The sequence below is a fragment of the Microtus pennsylvanicus genome, chromosome 1 (assembly GCF_037038515.1).
Source record: "Microtus pennsylvanicus isolate mMicPen1 chromosome 1, mMicPen1.hap1, whole genome shotgun sequence".
Classification (NCBI taxonomy): domain Eukaryota; kingdom Metazoa; phylum Chordata; class Mammalia; order Rodentia; family Cricetidae; genus Microtus; species Microtus pennsylvanicus.
Genome location: NC_134579.1, coordinates 3,378,824 through 3,399,367, shown reverse-complemented (window position 1 = coordinate 3,399,367; position 20,544 = coordinate 3,378,824). Strand labels below are relative to the sequence as shown.

General features: G+C 37.0%; 1 protein-coding gene across 1 annotated transcript in view; it reads right to left on the bottom strand.

Annotated features, from left to right (window-relative positions):
- The window catches only part of Pros1 (protein S), a 68,768-nt gene that overhangs the window by 38,952 nt on the left and 9,272 nt on the right, over positions 1-20,544 (bottom strand). The window contains exons 2-3 of the mRNA XM_075951256.1: positions 7,055-7,212; positions 4,330-4,354 (exon numbers count right to left, since the gene is read on the bottom strand). Coding sequence (XP_075807371.1) covers positions 4,330-4,354; positions 7,055-7,212 — 183 coding nt within the window. The remainder of the gene's footprint in view (positions 1-4,329; positions 4,355-7,054; positions 7,213-20,544) is intronic.

Genomic DNA, 20,544 nt, shown 5'->3' with positions numbered 1-20,544 from the left:
TGACTGTTTTCCACTTAACCTACTTTTATTCATGTTTCTACTTCTTGTTATTTGTGGCTTACTCTACTGTACTTCTATTTTTTTTAATTATTTATTAAAGATTTCTGCCTCCTCCCCGCCACCGCCTCCCATTTCCCTCCCTATCCCCCAGTAAAGTCCCTCTCCCTCATCAGCCCAAAGAGCAATCAGGGTTCCCTGCCCTGTGGAAAGTCCAAGGACCTTCCACCTCCTTCCAGGTCTAGTAAGGTGAGCATCCAAACTGCCTAGGCTCCCACAAAGCCAGGACGTGCCATTGTTCTTGAGTTCTCAGTAGTCCTCATTGTCCGCTATGTTCAGCAAGTCCGGTTGTATCCCATGCTTTTTCAGACCCGGGCCAGCCTTTGAACACTTTGGACTACTTCAAGCCTTAAGACTTGTCTTCTCACCTTAGCTCTTAATTACTACACATCTTATCTCTCACCAGATGACACCAGACTTCAGTACACTTCTTTATTGCTTTAGAATTTTATTATCATTAGTGTCCAGAGTCCTAATGTTTCTCTAGAGATGATGTGAAAAAATGAAGGAAGATGTTTGGATTTATTCATCAGTTTAAAAAGATCTGCAGACTAAAGTGTGCGTTTTATCTATCTATATCTATCTATCTATCTACCTACCTATCTATCTATCTATCTATCTATCTATCTATCTATCTATCTCTATCTCTATCTATCTACCTACCTATCTCTATCTATCATCTATCTATCTATCTATCATCTATCTGTCTATCTATCTTGTGTGTATGTCTCTCTTTGTGTGTGTGTGTGTGTGTGTTTAGAAATTAAACTTAAGGTCTTATGTGTGGAAGCTGCATCTCCAACCCTGAAATAATGATTTCTAATATTATATTTTGGGTCAAAGTTTACCATTCTCCAGAAAACTTTTTCTCCATGAACAAAGTCATCCAATTTTCCAGGTTCTATTTACCAGTGTCTATATAGATGGTAAACTTATTTATTTTATTTCCTCACGAAGAAGAAAAGTTATAATGATATTCTGGGAGCATAACTCAGTGGTAGAGTACTACCCAAAAATAGTTCATAAGCTTAATTTTATAAGTTTACATATAAACACATTTGTATAATAAAGCTACACTTTAATAAATTCTTTGAAAACATTATCTTCTTTTATTTTTTGAAGCAAACTAAATACATCAATTATTTCCATCTATGCAATAAATGTCAGTGAACCCAAAGTATTTCTGTTCCAAATTGGATGTTGTAAGGGCAGCAGATAGTACAGGGAACTGTATCAAGTGCTTTATATGGCCCTGGAATTTTAAGTCTTGACTGTCCAAAAAGCATCTGTGGTCTAATTGCTGAATAACCATCTCTTCCTATAGAAAGAGCCCAGTATAAGTTGTGGATGGATAAACAACTACTATATTTATTGTGAACAGAATTATACAGTCTCCTTTTTCTAACTAAGACTACTGCCCCTAGGCACTTCCAATGACTAAACATGGAACTTTGGTAAGGGATTTTCATTTTCTCCTTCAACAATGGACCTCACCACTTATACATACAAGAACAAATATAAAATTTCAGTTAAAAGCATTTTTGTTCCACCTGATGTTTTAAATAACACCTTACATTAGAAGAAAGATGGACAATAAATCTATTATCAATCTCTTTAGCAATCCAAGAGCTCTGAAGATAGAAAATATGGTGATATTCTCCATATAAAAAATTAAAACCCTTCAAATAGTTTATTTAAAAAACACATAAAACAAACAACAACAAGCACAAAAAGCAAAAACGGAAACATAAAATCCAATGAGTTACATTGCCAGCTAACGGTTACTCTGAAACTGGAGCCTACATCTCAGATTCCAGGTTTTGTTTTGTATTTTAGTCTTCTATCATACTGCCAAGGAATTCGGGGCAAAAGAAGAGAAAGTTGGGTAGATCCAGAAAAGAAAAAAAAAAATTAGAAGAGACAAAGGGAGTAAAGCTGTGATTTGAGAAACCTCTCCCAAACACATAGTTCTATATTAAAACTTTATTGATCTTTATTCAAATAGACTGTGTTCAAAGAATGCATCTTTTAGACTGTTATTCCTGCGAGAACACTACTTCATTACATGGCCTTAAGAAATAAGGGTAATATAACCTTACATTTTTAGTAGCTAAGCAGTTTCTCTTTTTAGAATAAAATATTTACAACCTCATCTAAATAAGAGAAGCTGGAATAGGCCTGATGACCTATCCTTTCTCAATAACTCCAGTAATGTAAATCCTTGGCTTTTTGTTCCAGAGAGTGGTGACTCATTATGCATACAAAAATAGATCCTTTCATGGATGAATGCTCCTACCCATTCTCTACTCTGGAAAATGTAAAATCAAAGGGTTTTTATAAAACCTTGTTGCAATTCCCATCAAATATCACCACCTCCCAATTACTGCTCATGGTGCACACTTGAAAGAAAATGTTCAACACTGGTGTTAAGAGCTAGAGAAGGAAAGAAAGGACTTGGCCTTACCACCCTGAATGAATCCCATCTCATCTCATCATGGAAGTTAAGAGGGGTCCAGCCTGCTTAAAACGTAAAAGGAAGGAAGAGAAAGGGCAAACAGAAATTGCACATCAGCAGAGAAAAAATGAAGAGAAAGAAAAAGAAATACATTTTAATAAGTGCTTTGGAAACAGGCTGAAAATCCATCTATAGGTGACAAAAGGACTCATAGATGTTGGGGAACTACGATCTTCCTATGTTCTATGGGAGATACCATAGAACTGATTGCTGTCTTACAGCTGGTAACAAGATGTACTATAGTGTAGTACAGTAGAGTCAAGTTACCCAAGCTCAGCAAGTGCTTTAAAGATGGGATCCTGACCAGCATGTACACTAAGAATTGTGGAAGAAAAATCAGGCACCCATTTCTATAACATGATCTTGTACAAAGTGGCCTTTGACTTTCAACCTACTAATTATCCAAAAGGGTAAGTATAAATCCATAACATCATTTCACCACAAGATTCCCAAAGGTCGGAAGCATATATATATGCTCTCTTTTTTTCTTCTTTTTTTGAGACAGGGTTTCTCTATACCTTTTGGAGCCTATATATATAAATTGTCTAGCTACACTAAAATTCAGGAGAAATGAGTTTAATGACTTCACCATTTATAAGACTATATTAGCAACAATATCAGAGTTCATTTCTATATTCTTCCAAAGATTTGCTTTTTCATTTCTAGTTGGCTAGAGCTAAGAACAGAGTGAAAATAAGCATAAATTGGGAGTATTCTGCAAGAAAAGGAAAATGAGTCTCTGTTGCAAACATAGATGATCACATGAGAGACAGATGCACAAAATAAACCCCACTGTGACAGTTTGGAAATAATATTAACATAAAACACTTAAACATTTTCTTTAAGAAAACAAGCTTTGTTACTTTGAAACAGTATTTAATTGAAGTCATTTGTCTTAGTCATGATTTCTATGGCTGTGAAGAAACATCATGACCACTGCAATTCTTATAAAGGACATTTAATTGTGGTGGCTTGCTTACAGTTTCAGAGGTTCAGTCCATTATCATCATGGTGGGATATGGCTGCATGCAGGCAGACATGGTGATGGAGAGGTAGCTGAGAGTTCTATATCTTGACTCACAATCAACAGGAAGTGGTCTGTCTTACTGGGCCTGGCTTGAGCATATATGAGACCTCAAAGCCAGCATCCTCAGTGACAAACTTTCTCCAACAAGACTACACCTACCTACTCTAACAAAGTTACCCTCCTAAAAGTGCCACTCCCTTTGTGGGCCAACTTCTTTCCAACCAAAACAACACCTAACCTATGTGAGTATACATAGACTATACTATTGGCAGTCCAGAATCTAAAATAGCATGAATGGAATGCTGCTGGAAGTGATGAGATGATGTCACAATAAGGAGTTGTGAATGACTTCTACAAATGACTAGGTGACAACTGTGCACATCATAATATTTGATGAGCTTAGATATCCTTTATTTCTTGAATGATAGCCCATGAACATGTATTTGTGCATAATGTCTGGGTGTCTGAATATAATTAGCCTCAACCTAAAGATACTTTAGAAGAAAGATGTGGAAAACTAAAATATAAAGTCTAACATAATAAAGAGTCATTCCAAATTAGTGCATATGACTTTAAATACAAAAGCATCCTAGGTCTTACATCTTCTCAATATTGATAAAACAGTATTGGAAAGGTATTTGAGCAGAAGCTGAGGTCTGAACATATCTATTTGAGATTTGAGCATATCTTCAGTTTCTAAGATTTTATGTTCCAAATACTTAGAACTTACCCAAATATTTTGGATAAAAATAATCCTAGAAAGAAAAGAAAAAATAGATATATTAGAAAACTCAAATTTCACTACAGAGATAAAGATCCACTTCTAGCTTGTTTTTATATTATATAGGAATGGCCTACATGCTGTGTGTTTTCAAATTTCTAAGTTTTTGTATGAAAATACTTCAAGAATCAATAGCCAATATATGTATATACTACTGAACAATTAGATACTATTTTTAAAGCTTCTAATTTGAACTGGTTGTACTTAAGGTGATAAATATAACAGTATACACCTTCTTTTATAATCCTTTAATTTTTCATGGTGATTAAACATCCATTTAATATACTTTTTTTAAGGGTCTCTCTACATCACCTTGGCTACCTTGAAACTCACTATGTAGATCAGGTCCACCTGGAGCTCATGGAGAGCCACCTTCCTCTACCTCTGAGTACTGGGATTAAAGGGATGTGAGACAATAAGGAGCAACACATGGGGTTCAAATATTGGTGATATGCTGATGACAAGAATATTAGAGGTAAACAACAGGGAAAAACTGGGAAGAGTGGACAAAGAGTATGAGGGACACGGACAGAATGTGGGTGGAATCTATCAACAAAACCAATGTCAGTCAAGGGACAGACACATGATTTTGTTTTCCTCTTCTACCTTCTCCCCGCTTCCCTCCTGTGTTCTGTCTTTCCTCCCTATTACTCTTTAAAGGCTGAGCTCTGAAAACATATCCACAATACAGAAATAAACACTTAAGTTTTTTTTATGGGTGATAGAGTCGCTCAAAGCAATCTATCAAAACTACTGAGTAGATGTGATGAGCAGGCAAAATAAAACAGAAGGCTTGAACTTTATTAAAGAAAGTGGTATGCTGGGATTTATTACACGGTTCTTTCTCCTTTTTTAAAATTTCTATAAAATGAAAGAATCTATTCCTCTATCTAATACATACCAAAGTCTTCTGTATTATGGAAGTTGTAAGAGTGTATGCATATTCCTTTTTAGTATGAAAATGTAAAACATGGAATATATACATAAATTCTATACTATAAGTGTATTGTGTAGGATAGAAAAGTTTGTATTATTATTGTCTGTGTTGGTTAATTTTATGTCAACTTGGATATAAGCTAGAATCATCTGAGAGGAGTAAAGCTCAGTTGAGGAAATATTTCCATTTAATATGGTTGTAGGCAGATCCGTATGGAATGTTCTTAGTGGTTGATGGGGGAGGGTCCAGCCCACTGTAAGTGATGGTACTCTTGGGGCAGTGGGTTCTGTTAGAAACCAAGCTGAAGCAAGTCTCCAGCAGCAGGCTACTAAGCAGCATTCTTCCATGCTTCTGCATCAGTTCCTGCCTCCAGGTTCCCATCTGGTTTGAGCTCCTACTTTTAACTTTTAACTTTCCTCAATGGACTGTAATCAGGATTGTAAGCCAAAAAAAAAAAAAAAAAAAAACCTTTTCCTCCCCAAGTTCCTTTTTTTTTTTCCCCTGAGACTTTTTTTTTCTCTGTATAGCTTTGGACCCTGTCCTAGAACTCACCTAAACTCACAGAGATCTACCTGCCTCTGCCTCCCAAGTGCTGGAATTAAAGGCATATGCCACCACAGCCCGACCCAGGTTGCTTTTCTTTGATCAAGTTATTTTATCACATTTTTGTACCAGTTCTAGATAGATTAAAATAATTGGTGTGTATTTGGGGAAATTTTCTTCTTTGAACTTATCAGAACATGTAGGGATAAAAAGAACTACAAAAACAGCCACATAGAACACAAGTAGCTACAATTTGGGACTAATTTTCTCTCTATGAACAAAGAGTCCTTGCTCATTATCCCTCAGCTGCTGTCATGAGGCTGGGAGCTGTGGCAGAGGCATAGGAGGAGGCTTGTGTATGTCATTTCCCACTTTTACTCCAGCTTGTGTAATTCAGCTCAGGTAAAAATACCTGAGGAAACCCTGAAAAGTGTGACATTTAGACTCTCAAGGTCATACTTCCACCGCTTTGTGGACATATTCATGCTACACCTGCTTGCTACAGGTGTGTCACAGACCGACCTCTCCTAAAATGCTCAGATTTGGCAACATTTGAAGGGGTTGTGGGTGACTTGGAAATTTTATACACCAAAGATTACTGCTGATTATCAGTGGCCTCGGGAAACTTTGCGAAGGTTATGGAACAACGTACACTCAGCATACACGGCACCGTAATAACTAACCTCAGTTAAGGTGGCCCCATTTCTAGAGCTAGGTTGGGCATAGAGGGGCACACCAGCCTATAATTACAGGACTTGAGAGGCTGAAGCAGAGGCAGGACGATAGTGAGTTCCATGGCAGCTGGGGCTACAGAATAAGAGACTTTCTCAAATACAACCCAGCAATCATCTGGAACAGAATAAATGAAAACACAGTGATAAAACAGGCACAGGGTCACTCACACTTCACACGCCTCCTCTCCTGAACCCTCAGTGCTACCAAACTTTGGCTAGGAAACAAAATACTTGCAAAGCATAAAGTCAATACTAGTTGTTGGTAATGAGGCTGAAGGGAAATCTAGTTTGGCTGGAGCACCTGTCATTGGCAGCCTGTCTGAAGTGACAGTGGAAACGCGTGAAAAATGATCTTCGAAATCATTAGCTTTCAAATGGAAGCGAGGAAACTCAGGCTGGCAACGTTCCGACTGTGAATGTGTATCTAAGTGTGGACTCGACAGTGTCAACGAATGCGTACCGTTTCAGGATTATTTTCGAAGACTTCCCTGGCTTCCTCTTTATTGCAGAGTTCTTCAATGCATTCTCTTTCAAGGTTGCCCTTTTTAGTTTCCTCAATCAAGGTGTTTGCTCGGCGCTTCCTCAACAGGACTTGGGAGGCACGTTCTTTTGACAAAACTGTGGAAAGCATAAGCTTATATGAATAAAAACGTCTTTATTTTTCCTCTAAGTTATATCATCTTGTTAAATAATGAATGCTAAAATAATTATCTGCACGATATTTCAAATTGATAGTTTGGAACTCAGAAAATATGTAGCTATATCAAGCCTTTGGTTAACAACTCCCCCAGCAGACTCGGTTCATGCCTGTCTATGCAGCTACTTATAGCTGTTTTATCTGAGCTATACAAATTATCCAGCTCATGCTTGAGGCCAAACACACTTAGATGACATTCAGTGTGTGTGTGTGTGTTTTTTCACTTATCTAACCAGTGACTCCACGTTTAGGGCAGGAGTAACAAAATTTTTAGTTTTAATGGCGAACCTTTGGAATCTCTTTGAAGACAGAGAAACACAGACATGAAGTCCTATCAGCTATATGAGAGTTGACAGACTAAATCAACTGACCCTTCATACACCTGGCAAAGTAAAAACCTAGGGAAAAAGAGGAGGTTTGCTAAGCATATGCTACAGAAGACAAGGAGAAAAGGAAAATAACTTATGTTACAAAAAAAGTTTTAAACAAGTGAACAACAACAAAAAGTTATATAACCAACTGCAATACTAAGTTTGGAGGAAACTGTTCTCATTGTATAGAATATAAAATTGCAATTGTAGTTTTAAGTCATTTTTGCAAATAAAAAAGCCAGTAGGAAGAGAATATATTTGCAAGGTTGTATACAAAATAACTGAATACAAACAATATAAAGAAAACAATAAAAACATTGTTATAGGAGCAAAAATTAGAAACACTACAGACAAATGAGGAGGGATAGCCTTAAAAATAATGAGCTGTAATACCTAACTGAAGAATATTAAGGAAGTTTTCAAAGAAAATCCTCAAAGTAAATACCTCCAACATAAGAACTAAAATGCAAATTTTCAAATACTATTCTCTCAGCATAGACGTTTATATATAGACAAACACAGCAGTCCAAACTGCAAATATGTAAATATTATGTAGACAAACATATAGGAAAGAATTTGAAAATATTCTTAAACTGCCAGTAGCAATTGTATCTGAAGAAAATAATGGAAAACATGAACTTATATATACCATTAGTATATATACATATATAGAGAGAAAAAATTTTAAAGCGTAAAAAAAGTCTTTAAATTCTTTTAGATTTCATGCATAAACAACTTTTTACTACAAAGAAGAGCAAGTCTCTAAATAGATAGGTTTATTTCATGTCAATGTCTTGTTATCAATAATAAACAATAGATACTCAAGAACTTGATAAAAGAAGGGGGTAAAAGGAAAGGGCTGGTTGATAAGCAGTCTCCCTAAACAACTGAAACTCAGAAATGAGATAAGCTAAGGGAATAGCAGGATACACGTGATCTGACTGGGGAAGGGGAAAGAGGGGCACCTCTTGTCAGGGATGGGGCAGGAAGACAAATACAGTACGAAAAATAACAACAGTATGGATATCTGAAAAAGGCATAAGTAATCATAACTATCTACCTATATTACATAAAACTATAGTACTTATAAAAAATAATATTGCATTTATATGTTTATACATATACATGTGTGGTATGTGTGCACACACACATACAGTTTAAATAAAATTTACTCATCTGGACTGCCAATGTTCCTTCCAAGAGCAAAAGAACAAAAACAACAACAACAACAACAACAACAACAAAAAAAACACCAGGTATGAGAAGCCCTGTTTTGAACTGTTGGTCAGGGTTGTCCAAGAAACTTTAATAATATTATAGGCTACTGGTATGACCTTTGGTTGGTCCTCAGAGATAGAAGGTAAGTTCCTATTGCTGAAGATACTTTGTAATTTAGACACAGGAGCCAAAGGCTCCTGAATTGGAACTGACATGAAATCCTCCTCTCTAAGAACTAGCCTTTAAGAAACAGAAAGCATTACTCAAGCTTCCAAAGACGGGACAGAAGCAACAGTCCTCCCCAACTATGATGCCTATGTTACAACAACTACCGTGACAGAAAGACCCGAAGAGTGGAGGAGTGTGACACACATACCTTAGTGGTAACCAACAGCTCTTTAATTGGACTTGAGGCTTGTTCAACAAGAAAGAAACAAAGACAGTTACCGGAAACCTAAGCAACTACCCAGAGCTAGCAAAGTCATGGGTCTTAGAAGAGAACCTACAACCACCACTTTCCTAAACCAGAACAATCTATTACTTCATTCTAAATATTTGTCCTTATACCTACAAGATAATCCTCACCCTGCCCGCCCCCCATTTCAGAAAACTACAAACAATCAAGATACAGACGTGTGGATCCTAGTGCCAAAGAATACAACCGCAAAACAATGACAGCACCTAAGGCTCAGGCAGCATTGTGAAATGGTATGGAAAGATTGTAAGAGCCAGAGGATCCAAGAGTTTCCTGTGTCTCCTAGCAGTGTCAGAGGCTACATCCATAAAATCTCATTAACACAACTACCTAAACATGAACTGGCCAAGGGCAACAATAGACATGCCAAAGTGGACAGTGGAAAGAACAAGAGACCTCAGCCCTACACAAATAACAACACTCAACTAAGAAATGATAAACATGCTAAAAAAAATACTCTGCCCCCTCAAAGAGCACATCAGTTGGTTATCCAATACCAAATGGTCCACCCTAAAAACATACATACAAGTAACATTATACATACTGAACTTGTTTTACTTAGGAATATATAGGTATATATGTGTAACAATATTTAAATTAGGAATATATAGGTATATATTGTAACAATATTTAATTAAAAGGGGGCCATGGAATTGAAAGAAAGAAGGGTCTAGAGGGAGGAAAAAGAATAAATGATGTTATTACATTATAATCTCGCAAAAAGAAAGTAATAAAAATAAGTGCAATAAGTAACGTTGCTTTAGGTCTCTTACATCCCAAAACAGAAATGTAAATGCAACCCCTAAGTAAATAGTTTGGGTTGTACTTATAACTCTTATCTCTTTCCATTTCATCACCATTAGGAGATGATTCAAACAGGGCTTTGTGTGCCCAAGGGATAACCATGAATGTGCTACCTGTCAAGAGGATTACTGAGTGATAAACAGCAGCACTGTCAATAATTCGAGTCCTACATGAGCAGCTCTTTGACTACTTGCAAGTATTTCAGCATGCTATTTATAATAAATATAGCAAAACATGTGAAATTCCTGAACTTCAGAGCAAATACATAATTTTTCTGAGAAAAAATAGTAAGATTTTTACCGAACAATGAAAATGTTGGCCCAACAACAATGACAAATCAAAGCAGAACATATATTTTAATATTATTTTTTATTTTTACATATTTCTATTGAGTTTTTTAACTGAGCTCTACATTTTTCTCTGCTTCTCTCCCTGCTCCTCTTTTCCCCACTTCTCCCTACCCTTTCAATCCTCTCCCAAGGTTCCCATGCTCCCAATTTACTCAGGAAATCTTGTCTATTTCTACTTCCCAGATAAATATATTTTAAAAGAAATGTTATTCACTTCCCAGCAATCTTCCATCAAGAATACTAAGTTTGTGGGCCAAGTAGCAAGATGGTTCAGAGTGGATAAGAGCATTTTATATGTAGGTCTAATTAGATTTGATCTATCTTTCACAACAAGAATCATCATAAAGGTAGAAGAAGGAACTTGACAATGCTGTACTCTGGCCTCCACATGTGTGCTGTGACATGCTCTCTTCTTCTCTCTCTCTCATCTCTCTCCCCCCCCTCATACACACACACACACACACACACACACACACACACAAACACTCACATATACACACAATCATATTATTTTTTTAAAAAGAATACTAATATTAATCTTGGGCTCAGAGATTATCACAGAAGATAGGGGCAAAAAGAGTGTAAGCATGTAACCTTATGGAGAAAGGCTGAAAAATGATGTCTTAGGAGCGTGACATAATCAAAGCATTCATGAATTTACAGCAAAAGGAGTTGCCAGTGTAGGATCTTGTTCTATGTGACAATCCAAGGGAAAGAACAGACACCTTGAGCTGTGCCCACTTGCAAAGAATATCACAGTATTGTAGGGGGACATTCACAGTATTGTAGGCTCTGTGCTGTTTAGTGAAGCTGATAGACTCATTGGTTCCCCAAATGAACTTTGATGGAATCATGGCTCAGTTTATTATTAGGATTTTAGAAGGTGGAGGGTTGCACAGTTTGTGTCTGCCAGGAATAAGGAATTTTTGCAACAGTTCTACACACTATTGAATCCTTAAATATTCAGTGAAAGAAGCAGGTGGGGTTCATTGGACCATCTGATCAGGGGAGCTTTTGGTAGCCACGAGGGAAAAGTCATTGTTTCAGTACATAGCTCCTCATCCATGTTCACATTGGCAGCCCTATGTGAATAATGAAGAGAAGAAAAAGAAAAGAGAGAGTGCTTGTGGAAGTGAGGGGATGTTAAGATAGGGTAGAGACTGAGTGTAACAAAAATATATTAGTTACATGTTTGGAACTGTGGAAGAATAAATGAATTTAAAAGTACTACATTTAGTAATGAAGAGTTAAATATTAATATTTTAAAAAGCACGTGGTTAAAGTGATTCCCAATAACCTCCAAGTCTTTCCATTCAAAACCTGCTCAACAGTCAAAAGTAGGCAACAGGTGGAGGAATACCCAACTTCTAGAAGGGCTTATGTAAAGATCTTCCAGTTTTATGCCTTTTCTTTATCAAAAATGGCTGTTTTTGCTTCTCTTTTAGGTTTGCCTTCTGTCGCTTTCCCTGATTCCTTTTTATTGGGCATCCTAAGAACGAAAAACTGCTCATGAAAGAATGCATGTAAGAGGAGAATCTTGGCAGGGTTCATATCTGTGTTTGTGATTCGGTGTTGCATGCAGGATGGAGATGCCTTTCCCTATGCAAACAGAAGAGCCTCTTGACCCTTTGACATTGTACTTAGCATGACCCGAATAGTTGAAACGGCATGTTTTCCTTAAAGCTTATGAAAAACAAAACCGCTTTAGCACACAACAATCTTGAGTCATTAATGATGACTGGATGTGAAAAAATATTAACAGTAATTAGATTTGAACTACAAATATTTTTATTTCTTTCCATAAATATCTCATGAGAGTTCTATTTGGCAGTGTGGAGAATGTTTTGAAAATGTGGCTTTTGCAAGAATTAAGAAAAACCCAAAGATAGACATTCTTAAGTAGGATTTTCATCCCTTTAAATCAGTGCCAAATTTCAGAAAAGCTTGCATTGCTTTCACAATGCAATGTTCATATGTATCTTATGCTTTCATCTCATCAAAGACAGTATTTTCTTTGAATGACGAGTGTTTTACTTGCTTTCTCTAAATTTTATGTTTTGTTTAATATTTTATATTATGCTGCTGAGAAAACATTACTTCTTATCCACTGCACTAATGGTAAAGGAGTGGCGAGAGAACAATTCTGGAAACGGAAGTCATATGTTAGGCTTAAAAGAACTGAACCATTAAAATGCTGATGACAAGCATTTTTAAAGGATAAAGATCACAAGATAGGCTTAGGTTGGGATTTGACTCTGGGATGTGAGGGAGTAAACAAAAGCAAATAGTTATATGTGATGTTTGCAAAGGTGATGCTGAACCATTTGAATAGAGGAGTGAAGTTGGCTTTTGTTTGTTAATAGAGGAGCCATTGGTGTCCTTTAAAAATGTGACCACTGACCATCACTCTGGAAGAATTCGGTGACTGTCTGAGCAGAGAAACAACGTCAGGACTGTTTATCTACAACAGAAGTAAAATGGGCTTCCCAACTCCAGGATTTAATTATTACTTTAATTTACAGCCTCTATTCTAGAGGGAAACAGAATAAATCACTGCTGTTGTTGTCTCAAGATTGGAACCTTTGATTTAACCAAGGAGAGCTGAAGCACTAAAGGTTAGTTACTTACTTCCCAGTGGCAAACTTGTAACCAGAAAAAAAGAGAAAACAACAAAACAATTATATTGTCTATTTCTTTAGTTGAGAGGTAAATGAAGATGATGTGGGATTTCCCTCCATATGCTATTAATATGTTTTGTTGTCACTGATTAATAAAAGAAGCTGCTTAAGAGAATATAGCCAGGCTGGAAGAGATAGATAGATTAGATAGATAGATAGATAGATAGATAGATAGATAGATAGATAGATAGATAGATAGATAGAGATAGAGATATAGATAGAGATAGAGAGAGAGATATAGAGAGAGAGTAGACAGAGTCAAAGAGAATCCGTGTAGCCTCCACAGGAGACAGACGCTAGACGCCAGACTCCAGACAGAAACTTACCAGTAGGCCACAGGCACATGGCGATACACAGATTAATAGAAATGGCTTAATTTAAGATATAAGAGCTAGCTAGCAATATGCTTAAGTTATTGGCCAAACAGTATTGCAAATAATATAGTTTCTGTGTGATTATTTCAGGTCTGGACAGCCGAGAGCGAACGAGCAGCCCACATGAAGATACTTTATTTGAGGAGATTTGCAGCTCTGAACTTGGTAAGATATGACAGAGAGTTTCTCTAGGCCTTGCTGTTCACCCAACTGCAATGCTATACTCCATGAAGTTATAACAGGAGCCCCTTTGATGGCTAGCGAAAGACAGCATTCCAGTCAGCTTCCTGGCCACTCTAATCTCCTACCCACTGGGAACACCAAAACACCACCTGATTTTGGCGTCATGTACCAAGGAGTGAACACAAGGAAAATGTTTTGTTTTTGTTCTCTTTGACCTATTTTATTAAGATGGCATCAACACTATTAGTTCACTGGCCCGTGTCTGTGCTTCTGTCTAGACAAATAACAAGCAGACTGTTTGGGGACATCAAAGTCAAAACTGAAGGGCTGGCCTCATTCTGTAATGTTCCACTACTTGCAGCCTCCCACAGATCTCTGAAATCAACAAGTAGAAAGTGTGCTTAGAGTCTCTCAGGGGCCTGGAGAACTGCTCAGGGATGAAGCACATGCTTGGCATTGCTTGGTTCTTTCCTCAGATCAGCTAATTAAAAAGAACTCCAACTTAATGAGCAATTTATGAGCTGTGTATTTGATCAAAATACATACACAGAGAGAGAGTATGAAAAAGAACTACAGTGCTCAGTGGATTCCCCTTTGACTGTTAACTATTGCCCTTTTAAAGTGCACAGAGGCAAGTTAAGTTTTGGAATATCGATTGATCATACACTAGATGTTTACAATTCAACATAATGTCTATCAGCCTCTCAGAATTCCCTATGGCGTGGCCAAAGGCTAATGTGAGTTACGATAGAACCCAATGACCTCATTAGAGAAAGAAAGGAAAGGCATTGTGATAAAGATTCAGAGAGAGAATCCAAAGCAAGCCTACCACCCCACACTTGGAAACAGAGGCAGGATCACAAATTTGGGCCAGCCTGGGCTATATATTGATATCCTATCTCAAATAAAATAAAATTTAAAAAAAAGAAATACCAAAAAACTGGCTTGGTTTGAAAAAACAGATCATTACAGAACTGAAAAAAAAAAACTTTAAAAGGTAATGAACATCCTCAAGATTAACTAAGAAGATAATATGTTCATGAAAGGGGAGAAAAATCAAACTTAAAACCAAATAAAACTTAAAAATCTACCATAAAATTATCAAAACTTAAAAGTGCTAAAAGAAAAATTAAGGACGTGTTCTGGAACATAAAATAAAATTTCAAAGAAAGATCAAAATTGTAAAGGATTCACTGTGTAGACTTCCAAGACGACAGACTAGAGGATATAAGGAAGCATATATAAATCATCATAAAACTACAAAAGAGGCAATGGGTGCAATGATGATAATCTGCAAAAATAAAGGCATTTCCAGAACTGATGAGAAACACAGTTCATGTAAAGACTGGAACTGGGTAAAAAAAAGCACACTAGATATATAACATGACAGTCTAATCAAGAGATAATAAGACTAAGCATTAAAACCGGACATAGTGATAAACACCTCCCAACTGCTTGAGAGGTTGCGGCAGGGGAATCATGAATTTGAGGTCAGCCTGGGCAATGCCATAAAATCTCCTCTCCTCAGAAAAGAAATTGTAACCATGAAGTTATTTAGATGACTTTGCAGAATAGCAAAGCATTTGGGTTCTGTCTGTTCTCTTTCAGGCAAGGGCCCTGCAGGTAAGCATTTCCTCAGCCCTGTGTCTATGTATTTTAGCACAACATGATAGCACATGCCTTTAATATCAACACTCAGGAGGCAGAGGTAGGCTGATCTTTGAGTCTGAGGCCAGCCTGATTTACAGAGTAAGTTCTAGGACAGACAGGGCTACACAGGGAAGAAAAAGAAAGAAGTATTGTATAAGCAAAAACAAATTATTCTGGTGATAACAGCAGTAGTGGCACATGCCTTTAATCCCAGCACTCGGGAGGCAGAAACAGGCGAATCTCTGTGAGTTTGAGGCCAGCCTGGTCTACAAGAGCTAGTTCCAGGACAGGCCCAAAAGCTACTGAAAAACTCGGTCTCAAAAAACCAAAAATAAAAAATCCTAAATGAAATGTCTTCTAAATCCCTCCCCTCAAGGCTCAGGGATCGATGAAGAATCTGAGGTAAAAAGTTTGGAAGAGCCAGAGGTAATGGATGACTGCAAAGAAACAGTGTCTTCCGGACACATATGACCTCACAGATACGGGGGCCACATGCACTGACTCAAGACAGACAGGTCCCAGCTCTGACATAGGGTCCCATCCCTAAAAAACTCTCTGCAATTGATACCATTTGGGAAAGGGAAAATTTGTTTTCTCCAATGGAGAGTCACTAGGTGTATCAAACACACTCCAGGGCAGGCCCTGTACCCAGAAATAGAAGTCCAACATAAATTAATTCCATGTGGGTTTTTTGTGGGGTTTTTTTGTCCTTTGATTTGTCTTGTTTTTGTTTGTGTGCTTGCGTGTGCTTTGTGTGTGTGTGTGTGTGTGTGTGTGTGTATGTGCCTTTTATTTTATTTGAACATTTTGCAGTTTATTGATCTTTTGATTATTTGTTCTGACTCATTTTTGTGAGTTTTTTTTTTTTGAGAATGAGAGAGAGCATCAACTTGAGTGAGTTGGGATGTAGATGATTCTGATACAAGCTGGTGGAAGAGAAAACCACCAAAATACATGATAAATTTTTTTCAAATAAAATTTAGAAAAATCTCAGCACCTTTACTAACACAAATAAAAATCAGACACAAAGCAGGAGCCGAGTTGCAACTGTAGCTACAAATACACATACACTCAGATCAACACCCATTCATACACACACATATACATGACACCACAGACACACACTGACACCATAAAATGTGATTAGACTATATAAATATGTCATATAGTAACTTTTAATGTCATATAATTCTTAACAAAAAGCCAAATATTTTAAAAGATATACCACCCAAATTAATATGTAATCTTGTAATTTCACTTAAAACCCTAACTGCTGTAGATTTTTATAAATTGTTCAGTAAGTCTGCTTTACAGAGTTTCATGCAGTCCAGGCCAACCTCAGACTCACTATGTAGTTACTGGCGGTCTTTTTTTTTAAAATTTATTTATTTATTAAGGATTTCTGCCTCCTCCCCGCAACCGCCTCCCATTTCCCTCCCCCTCCCCCTCCCCAGATCAAGTCCCCATCCCTCCTCAGCCCAAAGAGCAATCAGGGTTCCCTGACCTGTGGGAAGCCCAAGGACCGCCCACCTCTATCCAGGTCTCCTAAGGTGAGCATCCAAACTGCCTAGGCTCCCACAAAGCCAGTACGTGCAGTAGGATCAAAAACCCACTGCGATTGTTCTTGAGTTCTCAGTAGTCCTCATTGTCCTCTATGTTTAGCTAGTCCGGATTTATCCCATGCTTTTTCAGACCCAGGCCAGCTGGCCTTGGTGAGTTCCCGATAGAACATCCCCATTGTCTCAGTGTGTGGGTGCACCCCTCGCGGTCCTGAGTTCCTTGCTCGTGCTCCGTCTCCTTCTGCTCCTGATTTGGACCTTGAGATTTCTGTCCCGTGCTCCTCTGTCTCTGTCTCCTTTCATCGCCTGATGAAGGTTAATATTCATGAGGATGCCTATGTGTTTGTCTTTGGGTTCACCTTCTTACTTAGCTTCTCTAGTTACAGGCGGTCTTAAGCACTTGATTCTCCCTACCCTTCCTCGTAAATCCTGGGATCAGAGATTAGAGGCACGCACCACCACCCCTGGCTTATGGACCAGCAGCTTTAAATTGCACTGGAAAAATAGGTGGTCACTAAGCAAGAGCTTCAGGAATTGCTGACCATTGTCTTTCAACTCCCACTCAGTACCAGGGCTGAAAAATGATTTTCACTAATATCTAAGCTGAGCAAAAATGTCTATACAGTCCCACACGATAGCGATTGAGATCTTGTTGCTTGCTTTTAAATCTGACAGCTAGTCACACGAGTTGACTCCTATCATTCAATCATCTGCCAACTGATGCAACTTGATTTTATGAAATTGTGTGTCTTGTACTGTTTGACCACAGGATTTGGCAGGATTTTCCTATGTTTATATTTTATTGAAGTGGGGGAGTCCTTTATTACTCAAATCCAAATAAAAAGGGAAAACTATATAAACATAGATTGGATTATAAATACTAAAATGTCTGTTCTTCAAAACACAGAGTCTGATTCAGACAAACAAAACTAAACAAACCCGAAGGATGTGGGAATAGGTCTTGCAGGGAAGGGGAGGTTCACAGGGTAGAGCAATAAGACAAGGTGACCCTAGAGCAGTGACAAGAATAACCAGAATGTTTTATATATACGTTTGAAATTGTCAAAGAATATATTTAATAAAAGTTAGAAGAAAATTAAGATATAAACTATAAAAAGGGGTTTAAAGTTTTAACAAACACACAAGACTTATAAATCCATAAGAAAAAGACCCCACTAGAAATAAAGAATGAACTGAAATATCAATAGGCATTTCAAAATAGATAACCCAGGACAATACAAATATGAAAGGATGTTGAATGCAAATGTTATCAGCATTCCTGAATCCTCCCCAGGAAGCAAATAAACAGAAAGGTTACATTAGCAAGCATAGCTGAATTGTGATCCAAAAACTCTAATATTTTCAAGTTTTTCTTAAGAATTTGGAAAGTCTAAAAGTCAAGCTAAAATTATATTCCTTCACTTTCCCCAAAAGTTATCTTTTCCTACTTTTCAATTACTGAATTTACAAAGACTTTTCTAAAGTTAATGTTCAATGTTGGCAAAGATGAAAGCATTATCAACTTTTCGAAGCAGATTTCCAAGGAGCTATTTCACAATATGAATCTGAAATATTACAAACAGGCATACTATTTAGATATTCAACTTACAATTCTAGGAGAATAAGCCAATAAAATGAACATGGTCATAGCCAAAGAAATATTATGACTATGTGACTCTCAATATCATTGAGATAGGCAAATAATTAAAAGCATGCTAAATATTCTCACGTACTGTTCTGGTTATATAATTACTATGAACACAAGCTAAGACAATTTGCACATTTTAAAGACTGGTATGTGGTGTAGTTCATTGCATCTAAGTTTATTTTTATTTTTAATTATTTGTATGCATGAGTGTCTGTGTGTGGTATGTGAAAGACCAGGGATTTGTCAGGTCCTTTGGAGCTGGAGTTAAAGAAGTTGTTAGCCATCTGACATGGGTGCTGGGAACCAAACTCTAGCTCTCTGCATCACCAATACCGGCTCTTAACTGCTCAACATATGAATCATTTTTAATGTTTAATATCTAGCCACATACATTAATACCTAAGAATGCACATAACAAATGTTGCCTTGTCTTGTTAGATATTTTCTCGATTAAGTAGCACTTAGATTACTTTGGAGTAGTGACCAGACTCATCCTGTAAAGGTGCTGGCTGCCAAGCCTGAAGGCCTGGTTAGGGAGCATCAAGTCCACAAAGTTGGACTGTTTTACTCTCTGATCTTCATGCAAGCTTTACTTATTAAAATAAAAATGAAATGTCACTACATTTCCCCCTTTTGTCTAAAATAGAAAAAAGAAGGCTTTAACTAATATCAAAAAACTATAAGTACAATAACTATATGCAATATATGTATGCAATAAATACATCAACAATGTCTGGTCCATTTGCATTTAACAAATTCAGAGAAAATATTCCATATCCATCCTATCTTGGTGAGTCCAAAGTCCTGTATTGATAGTGAGACAGATCTGCTCCTGGCAGCACAAATCTACTTCAAGAAAAAGATGGGCATCAAAGAGGCTCCTTATGGAGTTGCTTAGCCATTTGGGCAAGAAACTGCTCTTGCCTGTACTGTGTGATGAGAAATGACAGAAACAATTTGTTGACTGAACAATCATAAAAAGTTCCTCTGCAATGTTGGGGCAGACATCTTTGGCTACAGGTCTAGAATACCTGTCAAACTTTTCTATGAAACAGGGTTTTTGTAGGACTGTCCCATCTTGTCTGGGCAAGGTCTGGCAATCACTCTCTTTTGTGTCCTGCTCATCCTATTAGGACAGCATACTGTCAGCAGTTGAGGCAAGAGCACTTTCTTGCCCAGTGGCTTACTTTTGCTACAAAGATAGCAAACTCCATTTGGAGTTTCTTCAGTGTCCATTATTTTCTCTGAAGTAGACTGGTGCTGTAAGGAACAGAAATGTCTCATTGACATAAAAAAAGAAAGAAAGAAAAAAGGACCTATGTTATTAAAACATCTTAAATGCCATATTCTGTAGATATCTGAAGTGTCTGAAGATGACCTCATTTAATATATATCTCTGTTTGACCTTGAAAACATACCTAATATGCTTACAAGTTTGATTATAATAGGCGATTAAACTACTAACCTGCATTTTCTTATTATCCTAAACAGTTGGTAATAATAATTTTTCAAGGACTAGTGCATCACACTGTTAAATGAATTATATAGGTACAATCCCTTAAAAAAGAGTAGAAATGTATGTACAACATGTTATAACAAAATTAACCTCAAATTTATATCAATATACAAAAGTTCAATCCAATGTTGAGCATTTAAAACTAGTAGTTGCTTTCTAAAAGTAGATTCAGTAATCTACCTTTTTATCTTATCATATCTATATCATCTTTTTCAAAGTATTCTACACTTTTATCCTATCATATCTGTATCCTCCTTTTTCCTTTCGAAATGTATAACATTGCCTCTAAGTAAGGAATAGTACTAATATCAATGGGAAATTTTTCATGGTTTTTATTGATCTTACTATATACTTAGAAGTTAGCTAAATGGAGTGATTGATTGATCCAATATTGAGAGTCCGACTACTGTCTAACTAGTTATTACTT